This window comes from Pygocentrus nattereri, chromosome 2, assembly GCF_015220715.1.
Source record: "Pygocentrus nattereri isolate fPygNat1 chromosome 2, fPygNat1.pri, whole genome shotgun sequence".
Taxonomy (NCBI): Eukaryota; Metazoa; Chordata; class Actinopteri; order Characiformes; family Serrasalmidae; genus Pygocentrus; species Pygocentrus nattereri.
The window spans coordinates 17,474,449-17,489,879 of record NC_051212.1 but is presented as its reverse complement, the minus strand read 5'-3'; the positions used below and the strand labels follow the sequence as shown (position 1 = coordinate 17,489,879).

The window sequence follows — 15,431 nt, the reverse complement described above, 5'->3', positions numbered from 1 at the left end:
ACAAATATACCCAACTGTTTAGCCGGCAGTAGTTTAGAACAGTTCATTTGTCTCATATCTGTCCTTAAGGAACAGTAATAAAAGCAACCTACAGGATCTGAGGGATAAAAAGAGCTATGATGACCATTTGTGTTACACAAAACCACACAAAATGTTATAAGTGGATCTCAAAGGAAAAAAATAAAATGCATGAAAAAAAAAACTATAGGATGTGGGCCCTTAAAAGCTTCATTATAAAAGTTTTTTTAATTTAAAAGAAGCAGCCATTACTCAGAAACCAGACTAAATTGCTAAAATTAAATAATAATTTAAAAGCTTTTTCGGACCATATTATTGCTTTGCGTATAAAATCACACAGGCTCAAAAAGAGAGTGCAGCTCAATGGCATTATGACAACAGAACATAATTCACTTATATGCACAGACGACATGCTCTTCACCAAGTTCTGAGTTCTGAATTCTCTTTAAATTCCCATTCAGCACGTTTACAATCAACAGATTCATCTGCTTAGCAAAGGGATAGGACAAAATGTTGTGTATGTTCTATACAATTACATACTCCAAAATTCTCAAATATTACATAGTGTAGCTTGAACATAGGCTATATTTGTATCTGTTATTTGGTGATATAAAATTAGACATGTGATAACACTGGCTACACATTTTAGGTTCAAAGTTTCAATTCTGATTTGACTGCTCTGAGTTTTATACGTTAAGATGTCTTTATTCGACAGAGATCTAATTACATAAAACAGATTGGTTCAGGTCAGAAAAACACAAATTTTATATAAAAATACATAAAGGCACAGGAATGCCACCATGATCTTTTAAAGCCTACAAGCTTCATGTAAAACCTTATCCAGCATGTCTATGACTCAATCACTGACAGTAGCACCCACATAAGATGGTAAAGAAGAGACGGTCATAAAAGAGTGAAGGGTGTACAGCCGGCACGGTTTCATTCTGATTTCTCAATACTGTATATAAATCGTTACACTCGGCACCAATTTATAACAGGATTAATACTGTTTCTATCCATCTGTCTGCATCACCCCTAAAACGCTTCAGTAAATTACTGAAGACAAAGATAAAGACAAAGAACCGTGGGTGCTTAAAGAACCATGGGAATGTTTAAATGGTTCTTTCCATGTTAAAATGGTGCAGCTCTAGAACAGAAGGCCTCCTACATATGGTTCTTTATAAAAATTTTGCTTTAAACAAACTAAAATGTCTATTTTTTTCAATATTTGAATAACACATTATTGGATTCCAAATGTTCCACTGTGCTTTAAGACGCAGTCCGCACTGCCTTGCAGTGAAACCACTCCTCAGCTTTTGTGAGGCATTGTTTGAGCGGGTCTGCAGACGATGGGACCTGGGATCTTGATTGGGTGCCAGATACAGATGCCTTTTTCTCGCTTTCACAAGATCTTACCGCAGTGGCAATTACTTTGTCATAGTCACAGAGCCACTCACCTTTTCTATTTCTCTCACCATTCCCCACTGTCGGTCTGTGTGTATGTGTGTGCCTGTGTATGTGTTTGTGTGAATAATGGTGTGTCTCATGCTGCTGCTCTAATACATACTCCACGCACTTCTGCTTGTAAAGCCTGCCACAACTTGCACTGCTATTGAGCAACACTTCGAGCTAGTGACTGTCTCTCGCTTTCTCTACTGCAAAATCCCATCAGAGAGCAGCAGCAGTACCAGTGCAATCAGGCCAGCAGTGGGAATCAGCTCATGACAGGGAATCTTAAGCCGATTAGTAATTAGCGATTAGCAATTTGCAATTAGCCAAAGTTCAGTATAAATAAGTAAATTTACACAGTATTCCGATGAGCCAAACACAGGCCAACTTGTTTGGTATCCGAGTTTGCTCCTTTAGGGTGGCACTGGAGCTACAAGGCTGACAAGTAATTGAAGCGTATGCCCTCAAATTAGTATTCATCATAGAGCCCTGTTTAAATGAATTTAACGCAGTGCAGTATTTGAAACTTGAATAAAAATTACTGCATTTTTCATTTTTAATAGCATTTTTAAATGTAAATGTACTGATGGTTTTGGTTTGCACATCACAGAAATGTCTTGAAGCATCATACGGTTACATTTTCCCGATATCATCCAACCCTAGACTTGCTTATGTGGTTTCTAGCACTGTATGACATACTGTTATTTATGAAAATGGACAAAAGGATGGACCAAATTCAGGCTATATGATGTATGCCAAACTATCTCTTTAAAGGCTAACCATCTCCACTCAGTGGTACCTGTGGCCATTTCTTCTCTCCTCTCTTTCAAAGGCTCCATCCATTGTCTTGATCTCTGTCCCTTTTTTCTACCTCTCTAATCACCTAATCTCTTCATTCTTACATTCTCTCTCTCTCTCTCTCTCTCTCTCTCTCTCTCTCTCTCTCTCTCTCTCTCTCTCTCTCTCTCTCTCTCTCTCTCTCTCTCTCTCTCTCTCTCTCTCTCTCTCTCTCTCTCTCTCTCTCTCTCTCTCTCTCTCTCTCTCTCTCTCTCTCTCTCAATCAAACGAAGGGGAATGGAGCGTGACTTGTGCCATGCACCAAAATTGGTTGCAGTGCAAACAAAAGGAAGGGAGACAACTAGCCTTCGCCGACTGCAGAGGAGAAGAGATACAAATGAACAGAATCACCAGCCAGCCGGCATGTTTGTACTGATAACACAGCGTTTAAAGAGGCCATAACTCCTCATCATTACTCACAGATAACAAAACATTCTTGCAGCAACAATCAACTAAAGACAGATTTGCTCATTTACCGATCGATGCCAGGGAAACAGAGAATAGCCGGTCTGTTGGGGAATCAAATCTGCAACTTGAATCAGACACTTTGGAGCTCTTTTCAGGTTCAGTGCAGTTTTTGGTTGAGAGTTGAAGATTCAATTCAGTTCTTGGTATTTTGTGTGTAAAACATGATTCTTCTATTGAAACGGATGCACTCTTATTGTCCAAATGTGCTTGCAATATGAAACAGTTGAATAAATGATTAAAAAAAAAAAAAAACAAGGTTTAAAGATTGGCCGTTTTTACTATGGTGCTACTAACACAGCATAAAAATCCTGATGCTGTGTATCATGAAAATGTCTTGAAGTATTGTTATATGATATTTTTGTCATATCGTCCACCCCAACCTATCCATGCTCCACCCACAAATTCTTTCATAGCAACTGTGGCTATGGTGGACAAGTTTTATAGAACACTGGCAAAATCCATTCAACATAATGGAAAATTGTGGAGATCTCAGTTTTGAGCTGATACACAAGATTAAGTGCCATAGCTACTCAAAACGTGGTAGTAACTTGGAGGTTACTTCTCCAAATGTGTCAAACTGAAATCATGTCCTAATGATCTGAACATCATTAGAGAATATCTTGGAGGAACGTGTCTTTTTTTTTTTTTTAAACATCAAAGATATCTGGTTTGGTTTGCTCTTTGCTATAGAAGTTTAGGGTATCACCATGTTTAGATGAAAGCAGCTCTCTGAGGCCTTCGGAAAGAAGGCTATAGATGCACAAGCCTGGAAAAAGGTTTGAGAAGTATTTCCAAAACATTAGGAATCAATCCTTCATCTGTCCTGAACATCATCTATAAGTAGAGAAGATTTAAAACCACGTCCAACTCAGGCCAACCCAGCAAATTAACCCAAAGAACAGACCGTTCTTGAAGAAGCCCAAAATTTCATTGCAGGATCTGCAAATAGCTCCTGGCACTGTGGATGTCAAAGCGCATGCAACTACCATCAGAAAAAGACTGCATCATTTTGACAGACATGGGGCAGGCGAGTCAAAGATAGAGATATATAACTACTGCACCAGAAACCTCGTTTGGTGAAGACATTTGATCAGAAGATTTTTATTTCTAACTGTAAAGACTTACGGTGGAAAGGTTATGGTTTAAGGCTGCTTTGCTGCCTCAGGACCAGGGCAATGTGAAATCACAGGGTCAACTATGAATTCTCTTCCACACCAGAGTGTGCTCGGTAACATTTCAAGCTGAAGAACTGGATCTTCTAACAGGACAAAGATCCCAAACATACAAGTAAATCCACCAAGGAATGACTCAAAAGGAAGAAATGGAGGGTTATGAAATGCTCTAGTCAAACCCAGCTCTGAATCCCATTCAAATGTTGTGGATGCGTTATGGATTTGAAACATGTTGTATATGCAATCAAACCCCTCAAACATTGCACAGTTGAAAGAAATCTGCACAAAGTAGTGGGTAAAAATGATTCCCAGTAGATGTCACCATAATTGTTATCTCTCACAAGGCATACTGAAGCCAAGGGTGTATACACTCAGGGGTGTAAACTCATCTCAGGTAATTTATGTTTGGAGCTACTAAACATTAGCTATTTTGCCTGTTAACCGCCAATCAGCCAAGCTGGCCAGTTTAGGCTTGTACTTTAATAGTAGATACAAGGAACATAAAGGATTTTGTTACTCACACTTCTTTACATGGCAGGTAAGTGACAGGTACATATCCTGCCAGTGACAGGCTTAGCTGCTTTGAAAAAACACATGTCTGGACAGAGCATGGATCGGTCATTTCAGATAATGTTTCCATTGTTAAATCAGTGCAATCTGAGGATAGCATATTGGCTATTGTGGTCAGTCTATGCACCGTCCAATACTAGTCAGGAAATGTGTTGTGAGATATGGCAAGGGTTCTTGATGAGTCACACTTTTCTTGTGTGTTCAGAAATATATCATGCTCTTTCCCACAGGCTTCTCAAACACAGAGCAAAGGAACAGTGACTGAATGATTCAACATTCAGACACTTCAGACCTTTGTCAATAAATAACAACAGACAGTCACTTTCCGTCCATGTGCACACACCTCCTTGCGTCTCTTTTTCACACACACACAAAGGTGTCATGTATCTCTCATTAAGCGGTATTAAGCTCTAGTTAAGCAGCTGGGGTGAGTTACAGGGTTGCTGTGTCTGTCCGTGTGAAATAAAAACAAGTTCAAATCCATTATTAATGCCAATCCTCAAAACGACACATGGGACTGAAGCGAGAGGTATTAATGCAGTCTAATGCATCCCGCTGAAAGCTCCGATAGCCCAGTACATGCCAAACAAGAGAACAACGGCAGATAGAAGATGTCCTCAGGATTAAATCACAACTTCAGCCTAAACAAACAACACCATGCAGAAAATGTCTTCAGCACTACACCTCAGGTCCAGTCACTCCGAGTTACTATAATTAAACAATTCAGTGACCTGGAAGACGGAAAACCTTCACAACAGCACGGTTTCATGGCCTGGGCTCTTAACAGGCAATTCCTCACATGTTTTCTCCTGTAGGCCTCACATTCGTTGCATTCATGCCAGCCACCCCCACACAACACTGAGAAACGAGTCAATGGCCAAAATGTCCAAACAACAAAAGGGTCTCACTCTTTGTCCCCAAGAGGGTACACCAGTGTGGTCTGATGTGAAATGGTCCTAATGACACTGACAGGGACCAAAAACCCGCCTCACATAATGAAGAGCTTTGGGCCTAAAGAATATATACACGCATACACACACACACACATACATACATACACATATATGTCATTACTTTTAATGTAAGTCAATGGAGCTTCAGACTTTTTACACAAGTCATTTTAGATCATTTCGTTTAGTCCATTCATCATGAAATTTACCTAGAATGTAAAGTGCGACAGACATTTTCAAATTATGGCAAAACCTGAAAAACATACACATACACACACACACACACACACACACACACACACACACACACAGAGTCATAGATTAAGTGACTAGATCTGCATTACCACCATCTCTGGTTCCTACCAGCACCTTTGTAAAATCTGTAACAGTCACATTGAACCATTTCACACCAAAACACTCAAAGACTTCACATCAACGCAGATATTGGAAACCCAGTGGAAGTCCCCTCTGACAGCATGTGCGCCTTTTCACACCATATCAGCTGAACCCACCCGTCAGAAAACGGGCAAGCTGTGCTGAACTGCCCTCCGTGTGTTTTCATTCAACGTGAGCAGCTCGTTTAAAACGCTCTAAAGCCGCAGCTGTAACGCTGCGTGTTTTACTGACTAGCACGTCTGAAGGCTTTGTGTCTGTCTGCGCTGTGCACTCTTTCTCTCCGCCTGCGTCTGGATCCGCTTACTACCATACTACTCAGTGTGGCAGAAGCAGTACCTCACTTTTATTAGTAAATACGTGTAGTTGTGGTGGTAAGTGGTTTTTGACGCAGCCTTTGTTTTGTTTCGGAGTCACGTTAAGTGTAACGTTAATGTTATTAGCCAAACTAGCCCAAACACGCAGCGTTCAAACCAACAAGGAAAATCCCACTGAAACCGTGTACAATCCGGTCGAACTGAGTTTTTAGACTTAGTGAAGAATGTAGTTACACAGGTGGACGAGTGTTATTCACCCCCAGTTTGTCTCTTTGTTTTGGAGAAGTAGTTAACGTTCACATAATCTGCCGTTAGTGACTAAAACATGCAGCGTTCGGCAGCCGTAGCGACAGATCTACCACAAAAACACACATCTAACCCTGTTTTTAAATGAAAGACCTGGTTAAACAGGTTATGTTCCCGTGTAAACGTGCTGTTTTTATCGGACTAGCAGATCTGTGTGGCTGAAACAGGCACATGACGGCTATGCATCCGGCAGGAAGAACAGCGGGTTCACCCTCTACCTCTAGCCGCCCAAAAGGCGTCTTACCTGGGCACGCAGCTCGGGGATGACCGGTCCACCTCCCAGGTGGCGTACAGGTTCATGTGGACGGGCCGGCTGGAGCTGATGTTGACCGCTTTGGAGGGCTGAGGGGACGGAGCTCCGCCAGCCCGAGGCAGCCCGCCGCGCTCAGACATGCTGGAGCTTCTCAAGCACACAGACGGACGGCGAAGGTGGGGAAGGAGGTGAGGCGGGAGAGTGGGGTAAGAGGGGCAGTTGTCCTGAAGCTCCGAGCTGCTCCGAAAGCTCCAAAAAGCCCCTACAGGACGAGCAAAAGCATCCGTCCGTCCAGAGGTGTGAACGGACCGCTGAACGCTCCTGTCCGTGTTTACAGTCCGCAGGGCCGGAGGGGAGAGGAGGAGGAGCCGGAGGAGGAAGCGGAAATTTAACACACAAACCAAACCAGAGACGAGGAGAAACAGCAGCAGCGCGCTTGCAGAGAGAGAGAGAGAGAGAGAGAGAGAGAGAGAGAGAGAGAAAGAAAGAAAGAGAGAAGGAGAGGGAAAATGAGAGAGAGAGACAGACACAAAAAGGGAGAGAGTGTAATAGAGAGAGAAAGAGAAGGAGAGGGAAAGTTATGAGAGAGAGACAGACACAAAAAGGGAGAGAGTGTAATAGAGAGAGAGAGAGAGAATGAGAGAAAGAGACAGAAAGGGAGAGAGTGTAATAGAGAGAGAGAGAACGAGAGACAGACTCAAAAAGGGAGAGAGTGTAATAGAGAGAGAAAGAAAGAGAAGGAGAGGGAAAGTTATGAGAGAGAGACAGACACAAAAAGGGAGAGAGTGTAATAGAGAGAGAGAATGAGAGAAAGAGACAGAAAGGGAGAGAGTAATAGAGAGAACAAGAGAAAGGCAGAAAGGGAGAGAGAGAGAGAGCGACACAAAAAGGGAGAGAGTAATAGAGAGAATGAGAGAAAGACAGAAAGTGAGAAATTGAGAGAAAGAGACAGAAAGGGAGAGAGAGAGTAATAGAGAGAGAGACAGAATGACGGAAAGAGACAGAAAGGGAGAGAGAGTAATAGAGAGAGAGACAGAGAATGAGGGAGAGAGAGTAATAGAGAGAGAGAGACAGAGAATGAGGGAAAAAGACAGAAAGGGAGAGAGAGTAATAGAGAGAGAGACAGAGAATGATGGAAAGAGACAGAAAGGGAGAGAGTAATAGAGAGAGAGACAGAATGACGGAAAGAGACAGAGAGGGAGAGAGTAATAGAGAGAGACAGAATGAGGGAAAGAGGCAGAAAGGGAGAGAGTCACATAGAAAAAGGGAGAGTGAAAGTAAGAGAGTGTGAAAGAGAGAGTCACAGAAAGAAAAAGGGAGAGAGAGTAAGAAAGAGATAGAAAAAGAGTGAAGGAGAGAGAGTGACACAAAAAGTAATAGAGAGAAAAAGACAAAAGGAGAGAGTGAGAGAAAGAGAGACAGAAAGGGGGAGAGACACAGAAAAAGAGAGGGAGAGAAAGAGAGACAGAAAAAGAGTGAAGGAGAGGGAGGGAGAGAGACAAACAGAAAGGGACAAAGAAAGAGACAGACAGGCAGACAGAAAAGGAGAGGAAGAGAGAGTGAAGCAGAAAGGGAAAGAGTAAGAGAATGTGAGAAAAACAAAAAGGGAAAGAGACAGAAAAGGAGAGTGAGAGAAGGAGGGAGACAAAAGGAGAGAGACACAAAGGGAGAGTAAGAGAGACAGAAAAAGTGATGGAGAGGGAGAGAGACAGAAAAGGGGTGAAGGAGAGTGAGTGAGAGAGGAAGAGAGAGAAAAGGAGAGTGAGAGACACAGAAAGGGAGAGTAAGAGAGAGAGACAGAAAAAGAGTAAAGGAGAGGGAGAGACAGAAAATGAAAGAGGGATAGAGACAGAAAGGAAAAGCAAGAGACGTGCAAAAGAAAGAAAAAGAGAAACTGAGACAGAGGCAGAAAGGGAGAGTGAGAGAAAAATAAAAAGAAAGGAGAGAGCCAAAGAAAGAAAAGGTGAGAGGAAGAGAGATAAATGGAAATTGGAGATACAGAGCAAAATGAGAGAGAGCAAAAGGGAAAAAGAAAGAAAAGGAGAGAAAAAGAGAGAGATTAACAGCAAAAAGAGAGAGAGAGAGAGGAAAGAAAGAAAAAGAAAAGGAGATGATATGTGCATACATATATATATATATATATATATATATATATATATATATATATAAATATATATATATATATATATATATATATATATATATATACACTGCTCAAAAAAATAAAGGGAACACTTAAACAACACAATATAACTCCAAGTAAATCAAACTTCTGTGAAATCAAACTGTCCACTTAGGAAGCAACACTGATTGACAATCAATTTCACAGCTGTTGTGCAAATGGAATAGACAACAGGTGGAAATTATTGGCAATTAGCAAGACACACTCAATAAAGGAGTGGTTCTGCAGGTGGGGACCACAGACCACTTCAGTACCTTTCTGCTTTCTGGCTGATGTTTTGGTCACTTTTGAATGTTGGTGGTGCTTCCACACTCGTGGTAGCATGAGACGGACTCTACAACCCACACAAGTGGCTCAGGTAGTGCAGTTCATCCAGGATGGCACATCAATGTGAGCTGTGGCAAGAAGGTTTGCTGTGTCTGTCAGCGTAGTGTCCAGAGGCTGGAGGCGCTACCAGGAGACCGACCAGTACACCAGGAGACGTGGAGGAGGCCGTAGGAGGGCAACAACCCGCAGCAGGACCGCTACCTCTGCCTTTGTGCAAGGAGGAACAGGAGGAGCACTGCCAGAACCCTGCAAAATGACCTCCAGCAGGCCACAAATGTGCATGTGTCTGCACAAACGGTTAGAAACCGACTCCATGAGGATGATATGAGGGCCCGATGTCCACAGATGGGGGTTGTGCTCACAGCCCAACACCGTGCAGGACGCTTGGCATTTGCCAGGATTGGCAAATTCACCACTGGCGCCCTGTGCTCTTCACAGATGAAAACAGGTTCACACTGAGCACATGTGACAGACGTGACAGAGTCTGGAGACGCCGTGGAGAGCGATCTGCTGCCTGCAACATCCTTCAGCATGACCGGTTTGGCAGTGGGTCAGTAATGGTGTGGGGTGGCATTTCTTTGGAGGGCCACACAGCCCTCCATGTGCTCGCCAGAGGTAGCCTGACTGCCATTAGGTACCGGGATGATATCCTCAGACCCCTTGTGAGACCATATGCTGGTGCGGTTGGCCCTGGGTTCCTCCTAATGCAGGACAATGCTAGACCTCATGTGGCTGGAGTGTGTCAGCAGTTCCTGCAAGATGAAGGCATTGAAGCTATGGACTGGCCCGCCTGTTCCCCAGACCTGAATCCGATTGAGCACATCTGGGACATCATGTCTCGCTCCATCCACCAACCATGCTTTAGTCCAGGTCTGGGAGGAGATGCCTCAGGAGACCATCCGCCACCTCATCAGGAGCATGCCCAGGCGTTGTAGGGAGGTCATACAGGCACGTGGAGGCCAGACACAATACTGAGCCTCATTTTGACTTGTTTAAGGACATTACATCAAAGTTGGATCAGCCTGTAGTGTGTTTTTCCACTTTGATTTTGTGTGTGACTCCAAATCCAGGCCTCCATTGGTTAATAAATTTGATTTCCATTGATGATTTCTGTGTGATTTTGTTGTCAGCGCATTCAACTTTGTACAGAACAAAGTATTCAATGAGAATATTTCATTCAGATCTAGGATGTGTTATTTGAGTGTTCCCTTTATTTTTTTGAGCAGTGTATATGCAAAGTTGGTATAAATGGATACACAGCAATAAATCAATAGATGTTTTACATATAACCTATATTTTTGTGAGCTTGATTTGCCTAAATATAGATTTTATTTATTATTATTTTACTTAATTTTATTGTACTTGCTATCCTACAACAACTCTGTTTTAAAGCAGGTGTGTGTCAGACTTTACACACTGAATCACCTGTGAAACATCATCCCACCTGAATTTATTCTTAGATTATGTCATCATTCCAGTGTAGGACTCACAGTTGCTGTGGAAAATCAGTGCTAATTGCTGGATTGTAAACAAACTGAAGCAGTTCCCTTTAACTTCACACGTAACGGGTGAACACTGAGGCGATTAGTGAATACGAGAAGGAAAAACATACACAAAGTCACAAATCATCCAGGTCAACAAACGCACAGTGATATCATTTCCTGTCCCTTTGTACTTGCCTGACTGGCATTTAGGCTTATTCAATCACACTCCCAGATAAGCTTAATACAAAACGTTGGCTGAGGCAGCGCCTACAGACTTTTGGACATACAGTCTTTATTAATCCCTGGTCAAGTAACATGTTTTTTTTTATTTTATTTTATTTTCTACGTGAAACTCAACACAACCCCCACAGAGAACAAAGAACTGCAAATGTGAATGTGCAGCTGTTGTTTATTTGCTGCATTGAACATGTTGGAAAAAATGTGGCTGTGAAAAAGGTTTTGTTTTATATTTTTCCCTGTATGCTAAACTCAGCAAATAAATAGAAATCGTGCAGAAAAATGGCATAAATAAGTTTGTGTTAACTCATTTTTGATTAGAAAATCAACAAGCATGTAATTTGACTGGGTGTCCAAACTTTTGCACTTTTGTTCAGTTGGAAAAAAACTATAGTATTCCTTTAGCTATGACTGAAGAGTACACTGTTTTCTGTAATTCATTCAAAAGTTCATACATGATGAAGAGAAGAAGCACGAAATCTTAAAAGAATATAACACAAAGTGCTCGTTGACAAAGCTTTGAGGCTTCATGCAGATTAGCAATACACATCAGAGGAGGCTTGTGCCACCTTTCATTAGTAACAGTGGGAGCCGGCATTGACTAATTCTAGCATGTGGGGAAAATCATATCACACATGAATCTTTCTTATACTAATTAGCAGTACATTGTGTTTGAATGTGGTTTGCTGCAGATAAATTTAAGAGCCCATATTCTTTTTTTCTTGTACTTTATGAGAGTTTTAAGCCATGTTTATATTACAAGTCCTGATCATTCTTTATCTTTTAGAATTAATCAGGCTTTTTGTAACCAGTGTGCATAATTGACCTAGTCAGTGCTGGTATGGTATATAATAAGAGACATAAACACCTGTTTAAGGCCCTGCAGCTGCCCCCTAAGAACGTCTGGGTTATTACTATACAATAATGGTGTCCTATTTGAGTTGGATTAGTTGTACCAGAGCAGGTTTGTAAGCGATTCAGCTAGCTGATTCATAAAGTATCTGTTTGAACTACTTCAGATAGCCCAGATCACAACATTATAGCCAGGACATTCCCTTCAGCATTAAGATTAAAACAGATAAATTACTTCCAGTTAATACCAGACAGAACAGCATTGGGCTAGTAAAGTGGACACATTCAACTTAAAAATTACCTTCAGATATGTCATGTCCTTCTTTTTCTGATTCAGATCGCGAAAAAACACAGATGCTGATATCTACTACTACAATTTATTACATTACCGTGATGTCCATGTGAACCGGACTGCTATTACTGATGGAGCTCAGTAATATATAAAAACTAGAGACATTGCAGATTCAGACAGGATTAAGATCACAGATCATGTCAGTAATCACTCATATTACAGTAAAACTAATCCCGCTCCAATAGGATTTAAGATGCTTGAGTGAGAGTTACTTTCAGATCATATACAGAATTTAGGCTTTACATCAGTTATCAGGGTTAGACTGAACTACAAGAACTGCAAGAAATATAGCACTGTGAGTGAGACCCCTGGATCAAGACGCCTGAGGAATTTATTTGTAATTTAAAATGAAACAAGCAAAATGAGCATTGAATCATACCAAAAATAATAATAAAAAATAAAATAAACTAAAATATTGATGGGAATTTCTGGGGGTCTACTGTAAAAACATTGCCCATGTAACGTGTCCATGTTCTGCATGCACTGAGGAGTGAAGGGCACACCTTTCAGAAGTTAAGATAACATATCAACCTTTCATTTTTTCCATTATGTGACCCCTTTGAATGACCCTTTTCCCTTCATTGTTGTGAAGCCAGACAGGGTTTAGACACCAGCTTGGCCACAATGAGATTGCCTTTGGCTGCCCTGCTTGTGCGAGATGTCTCAGTCCACAGCTCCTGACGGAGATTATGAGATTAGAATCATGAGGATTAAATTATGGTTGCTACACAGCCTCAGATATGACATGTCTACTACATCTACTCTCTCTCTCTCACACACACGCACAGAAGATTAGAAGGGTCAACAACCAATGTCATATAATAAACCTGTTACAAAACTGAGTCGCCTAATTAACTATTAGTTTATGGCTGTGAGCAGAAAGGCTTTATAAATTAAAAATAAATAGAAAACATCATTATTATTATTGGGAAAATTAATTGATTATTAATTATACAATATTCAATATCATTATTTTTTTTGCCTCGCTAAATGTGATTACTTATTTGCTTGATGTGCTGTTCGCCTCTAGGCCATAAACCCTTTTTCCTGTTCCAGCACAAGCACAAGCACTCCTTGTTCAGCTCCTGCAGGGTGTGATTAGTTGGCGCATAGGTGTGAAATGCAGGAGAGCACTAAAGTGCGGTGGCTCTCCGCCACCCTATTTTACAGTGTATTATGGCTGATTTATTCATGCCCTCCTATTAGTGGCTGTTTCTGTATTGGATTAAGCAGCAGAGCAGGCCTATAGGGACGAGAAGCGCTGGGCTGCTGAGGGAGCTGATGAAGCTTTGTGTTTGAAGAGGAAGGAAAAAAAAGTCACTCCAGCAGGGAAATCAGCATCTTCCCTCATGGCGAAAACTCTGAGAGGGTACAGCGTCCCTTCTGAGTGTTTATGCGCAATCCAGCTATTTTCCATGCATGGTGTTCGTCAGCAGAGAGAGAGAGAGAGAGAGAGAGAGAGAGAGAGAGAGAGAGAGAGAGAGAGAGAGAGAGAGAGAGAGAGAGAGAGAGAGAGAGAGAGAGAGAGAGAGAGAGAGAGAGGGCGGGGGGGGGTTGTGGTGGGGGGTGGTGCAGTGTGTTTGTTCTGGTAGGCATCACTCCACTGAGTTTACACAAGTAATGAGGAGATGTTTATTCAGTCAATCCAACTCACACATAAAGCTTATTACAGCAATAAAGGTGAGCGGCTCACTGTTTGATTGAAATGTCGTTATCTAAGGCCCTGGCTTTCACTAAGAACAAATTCTAGCACCTTTATAAAGGAGATCTACAGAAACATTACGACTGCTACTCTGACTTTCACTGAATTAAGTCCTACTTAAAGCCATAGATGATGGTAATGACATGCGGTGGCTGGTGAAGTGAATTTTATCCAGATGATTTTTAGACATAACCGTATACTTACACTACTTTCATTATGTTGTTGTCCCAACAAAACCATGTGGAAAAATGTGTGTGGTTCCATTGACTTACATTAAAAGCAAAGTATGTTTTTTTTTTTTTTTCCCCGTGTAAAGTTTCTATCTTGGAGATACGAGGTTTTGATCCGACAGCAACGATTAGCCACATCAGCCTCATAGTTCCAGTGCAAAACTGAAGAAGTCAATGTCAGATACCAAAATGTCTTGGTTGTTCAACTACGTTGGGGTAAAGATCAATTAAACTGTATTTTCATGGAATTTCCCCTTTAATGCCCTTTTTAAAGTGTAATTATTCTAGTGTCTGGCCGAGACTCTGGACTGCTTCTGTGTAGTACTGATACGTTGTAAGGACTGGACAAGTGGACAGAAACACGCTCCTCTCAATGAACTAGGTCCTTTTCAGTTTACCCTTGTTACAGAAATCTTTTACAAGGCAGCGGAAAGCCAGCGTGATGCTCCTGTGCGGCCTGTCTGGAGGCTCATAACGAGAGTGCTGTCGTATTTACCAGCCTGATAAACTCAGCACCCCACAGGGACAGAGAAAGAGAGAGCAGAGAGACTCACGCTAATGACTAACTCCCAACACAGCTGGGAATCTAAAAGAGAAAGACAGAGAGAGCTTTTTGAATTCGTCTCCACCAGGATATCATAGTTTAAGTGCCTGTACCTGGGCTTGAAGTGTAATGAGTAGAATATAGAGTATAAAACTCAATGTTTACTCCTTTTTGATAAACAGTGATGTTTGGTTAAATAATTAAAAGCAAATCTGATTGATTTTAAATGTAATTTTGACATCTTCCAAATGAAGTGACCAAATTCTCATCACTGTAACAGTAAGATTTGAGCATGAAAGTCTAAATAATACCCCCTCCTTTTTTTACAATGTGCATATGGTCCAACAAAATATTTCAATGGTAACAATTACACAGACATATTCAGCAACATATAGTATTTTGCACTTTTATCCCATTACTGCAACACATTCACACTCACTGAAGTTTTTCTTTCTGCTTCAGTTGTATATCGCCTTGTTCGTTTCAGCTTTTCTTCCTTATAGCTACATTAGTGTCAAGGCACTCAACAGCGAACACTTTTCTGTCTAAATAAATAAACGTAAGGAGAAACATTTGAGATTCAATTTTAGGTAAATGCCAAAAAACTGAAGAAGTCATCTTTTTGCTGTACCTGCACATAGCAGATACAGTCAGTCTAATCCAATATATAAATATTATATAAATATTTGTGTTTATATTTGAATGATAAACACATATTTATGGACATGTTTTGAGGCCTTCATCAGAATGACCCAGTACAATTATTAGATGAAGTCATTCATGGGGCA

At 41.2% G+C, this 15,431-nt stretch overlaps 1 protein-coding gene across 2 annotated transcripts in view; it reads right to left on the bottom strand.

Moving 5' to 3' along the window:
• LOC108440271 (phosphofurin acidic cluster sorting protein 1-like) overlaps nt 1-7,118 on the bottom strand; it is a 75,557-nt gene extending 68,439 nt beyond the window's left edge. Inside the window, exon 1 of one of the 2 annotated variants that reach the window (XM_017719062.2) lies at nt 6,725-7,118. In XM_017719062.2, the coding sequence (XP_017574551.1) occupies nt 6,725-6,873 (149 nt within the window). In that variant the 5' untranslated portion in view covers nt 6,874-7,118. The remainder of the gene's footprint in view (nt 1-6,724) is intronic. The other variant, XM_017719061.2, reaches the window with a different exon arrangement.
• Between the last annotated feature and the right edge of the window lie 8,313 nt (nt 7,119-15,431).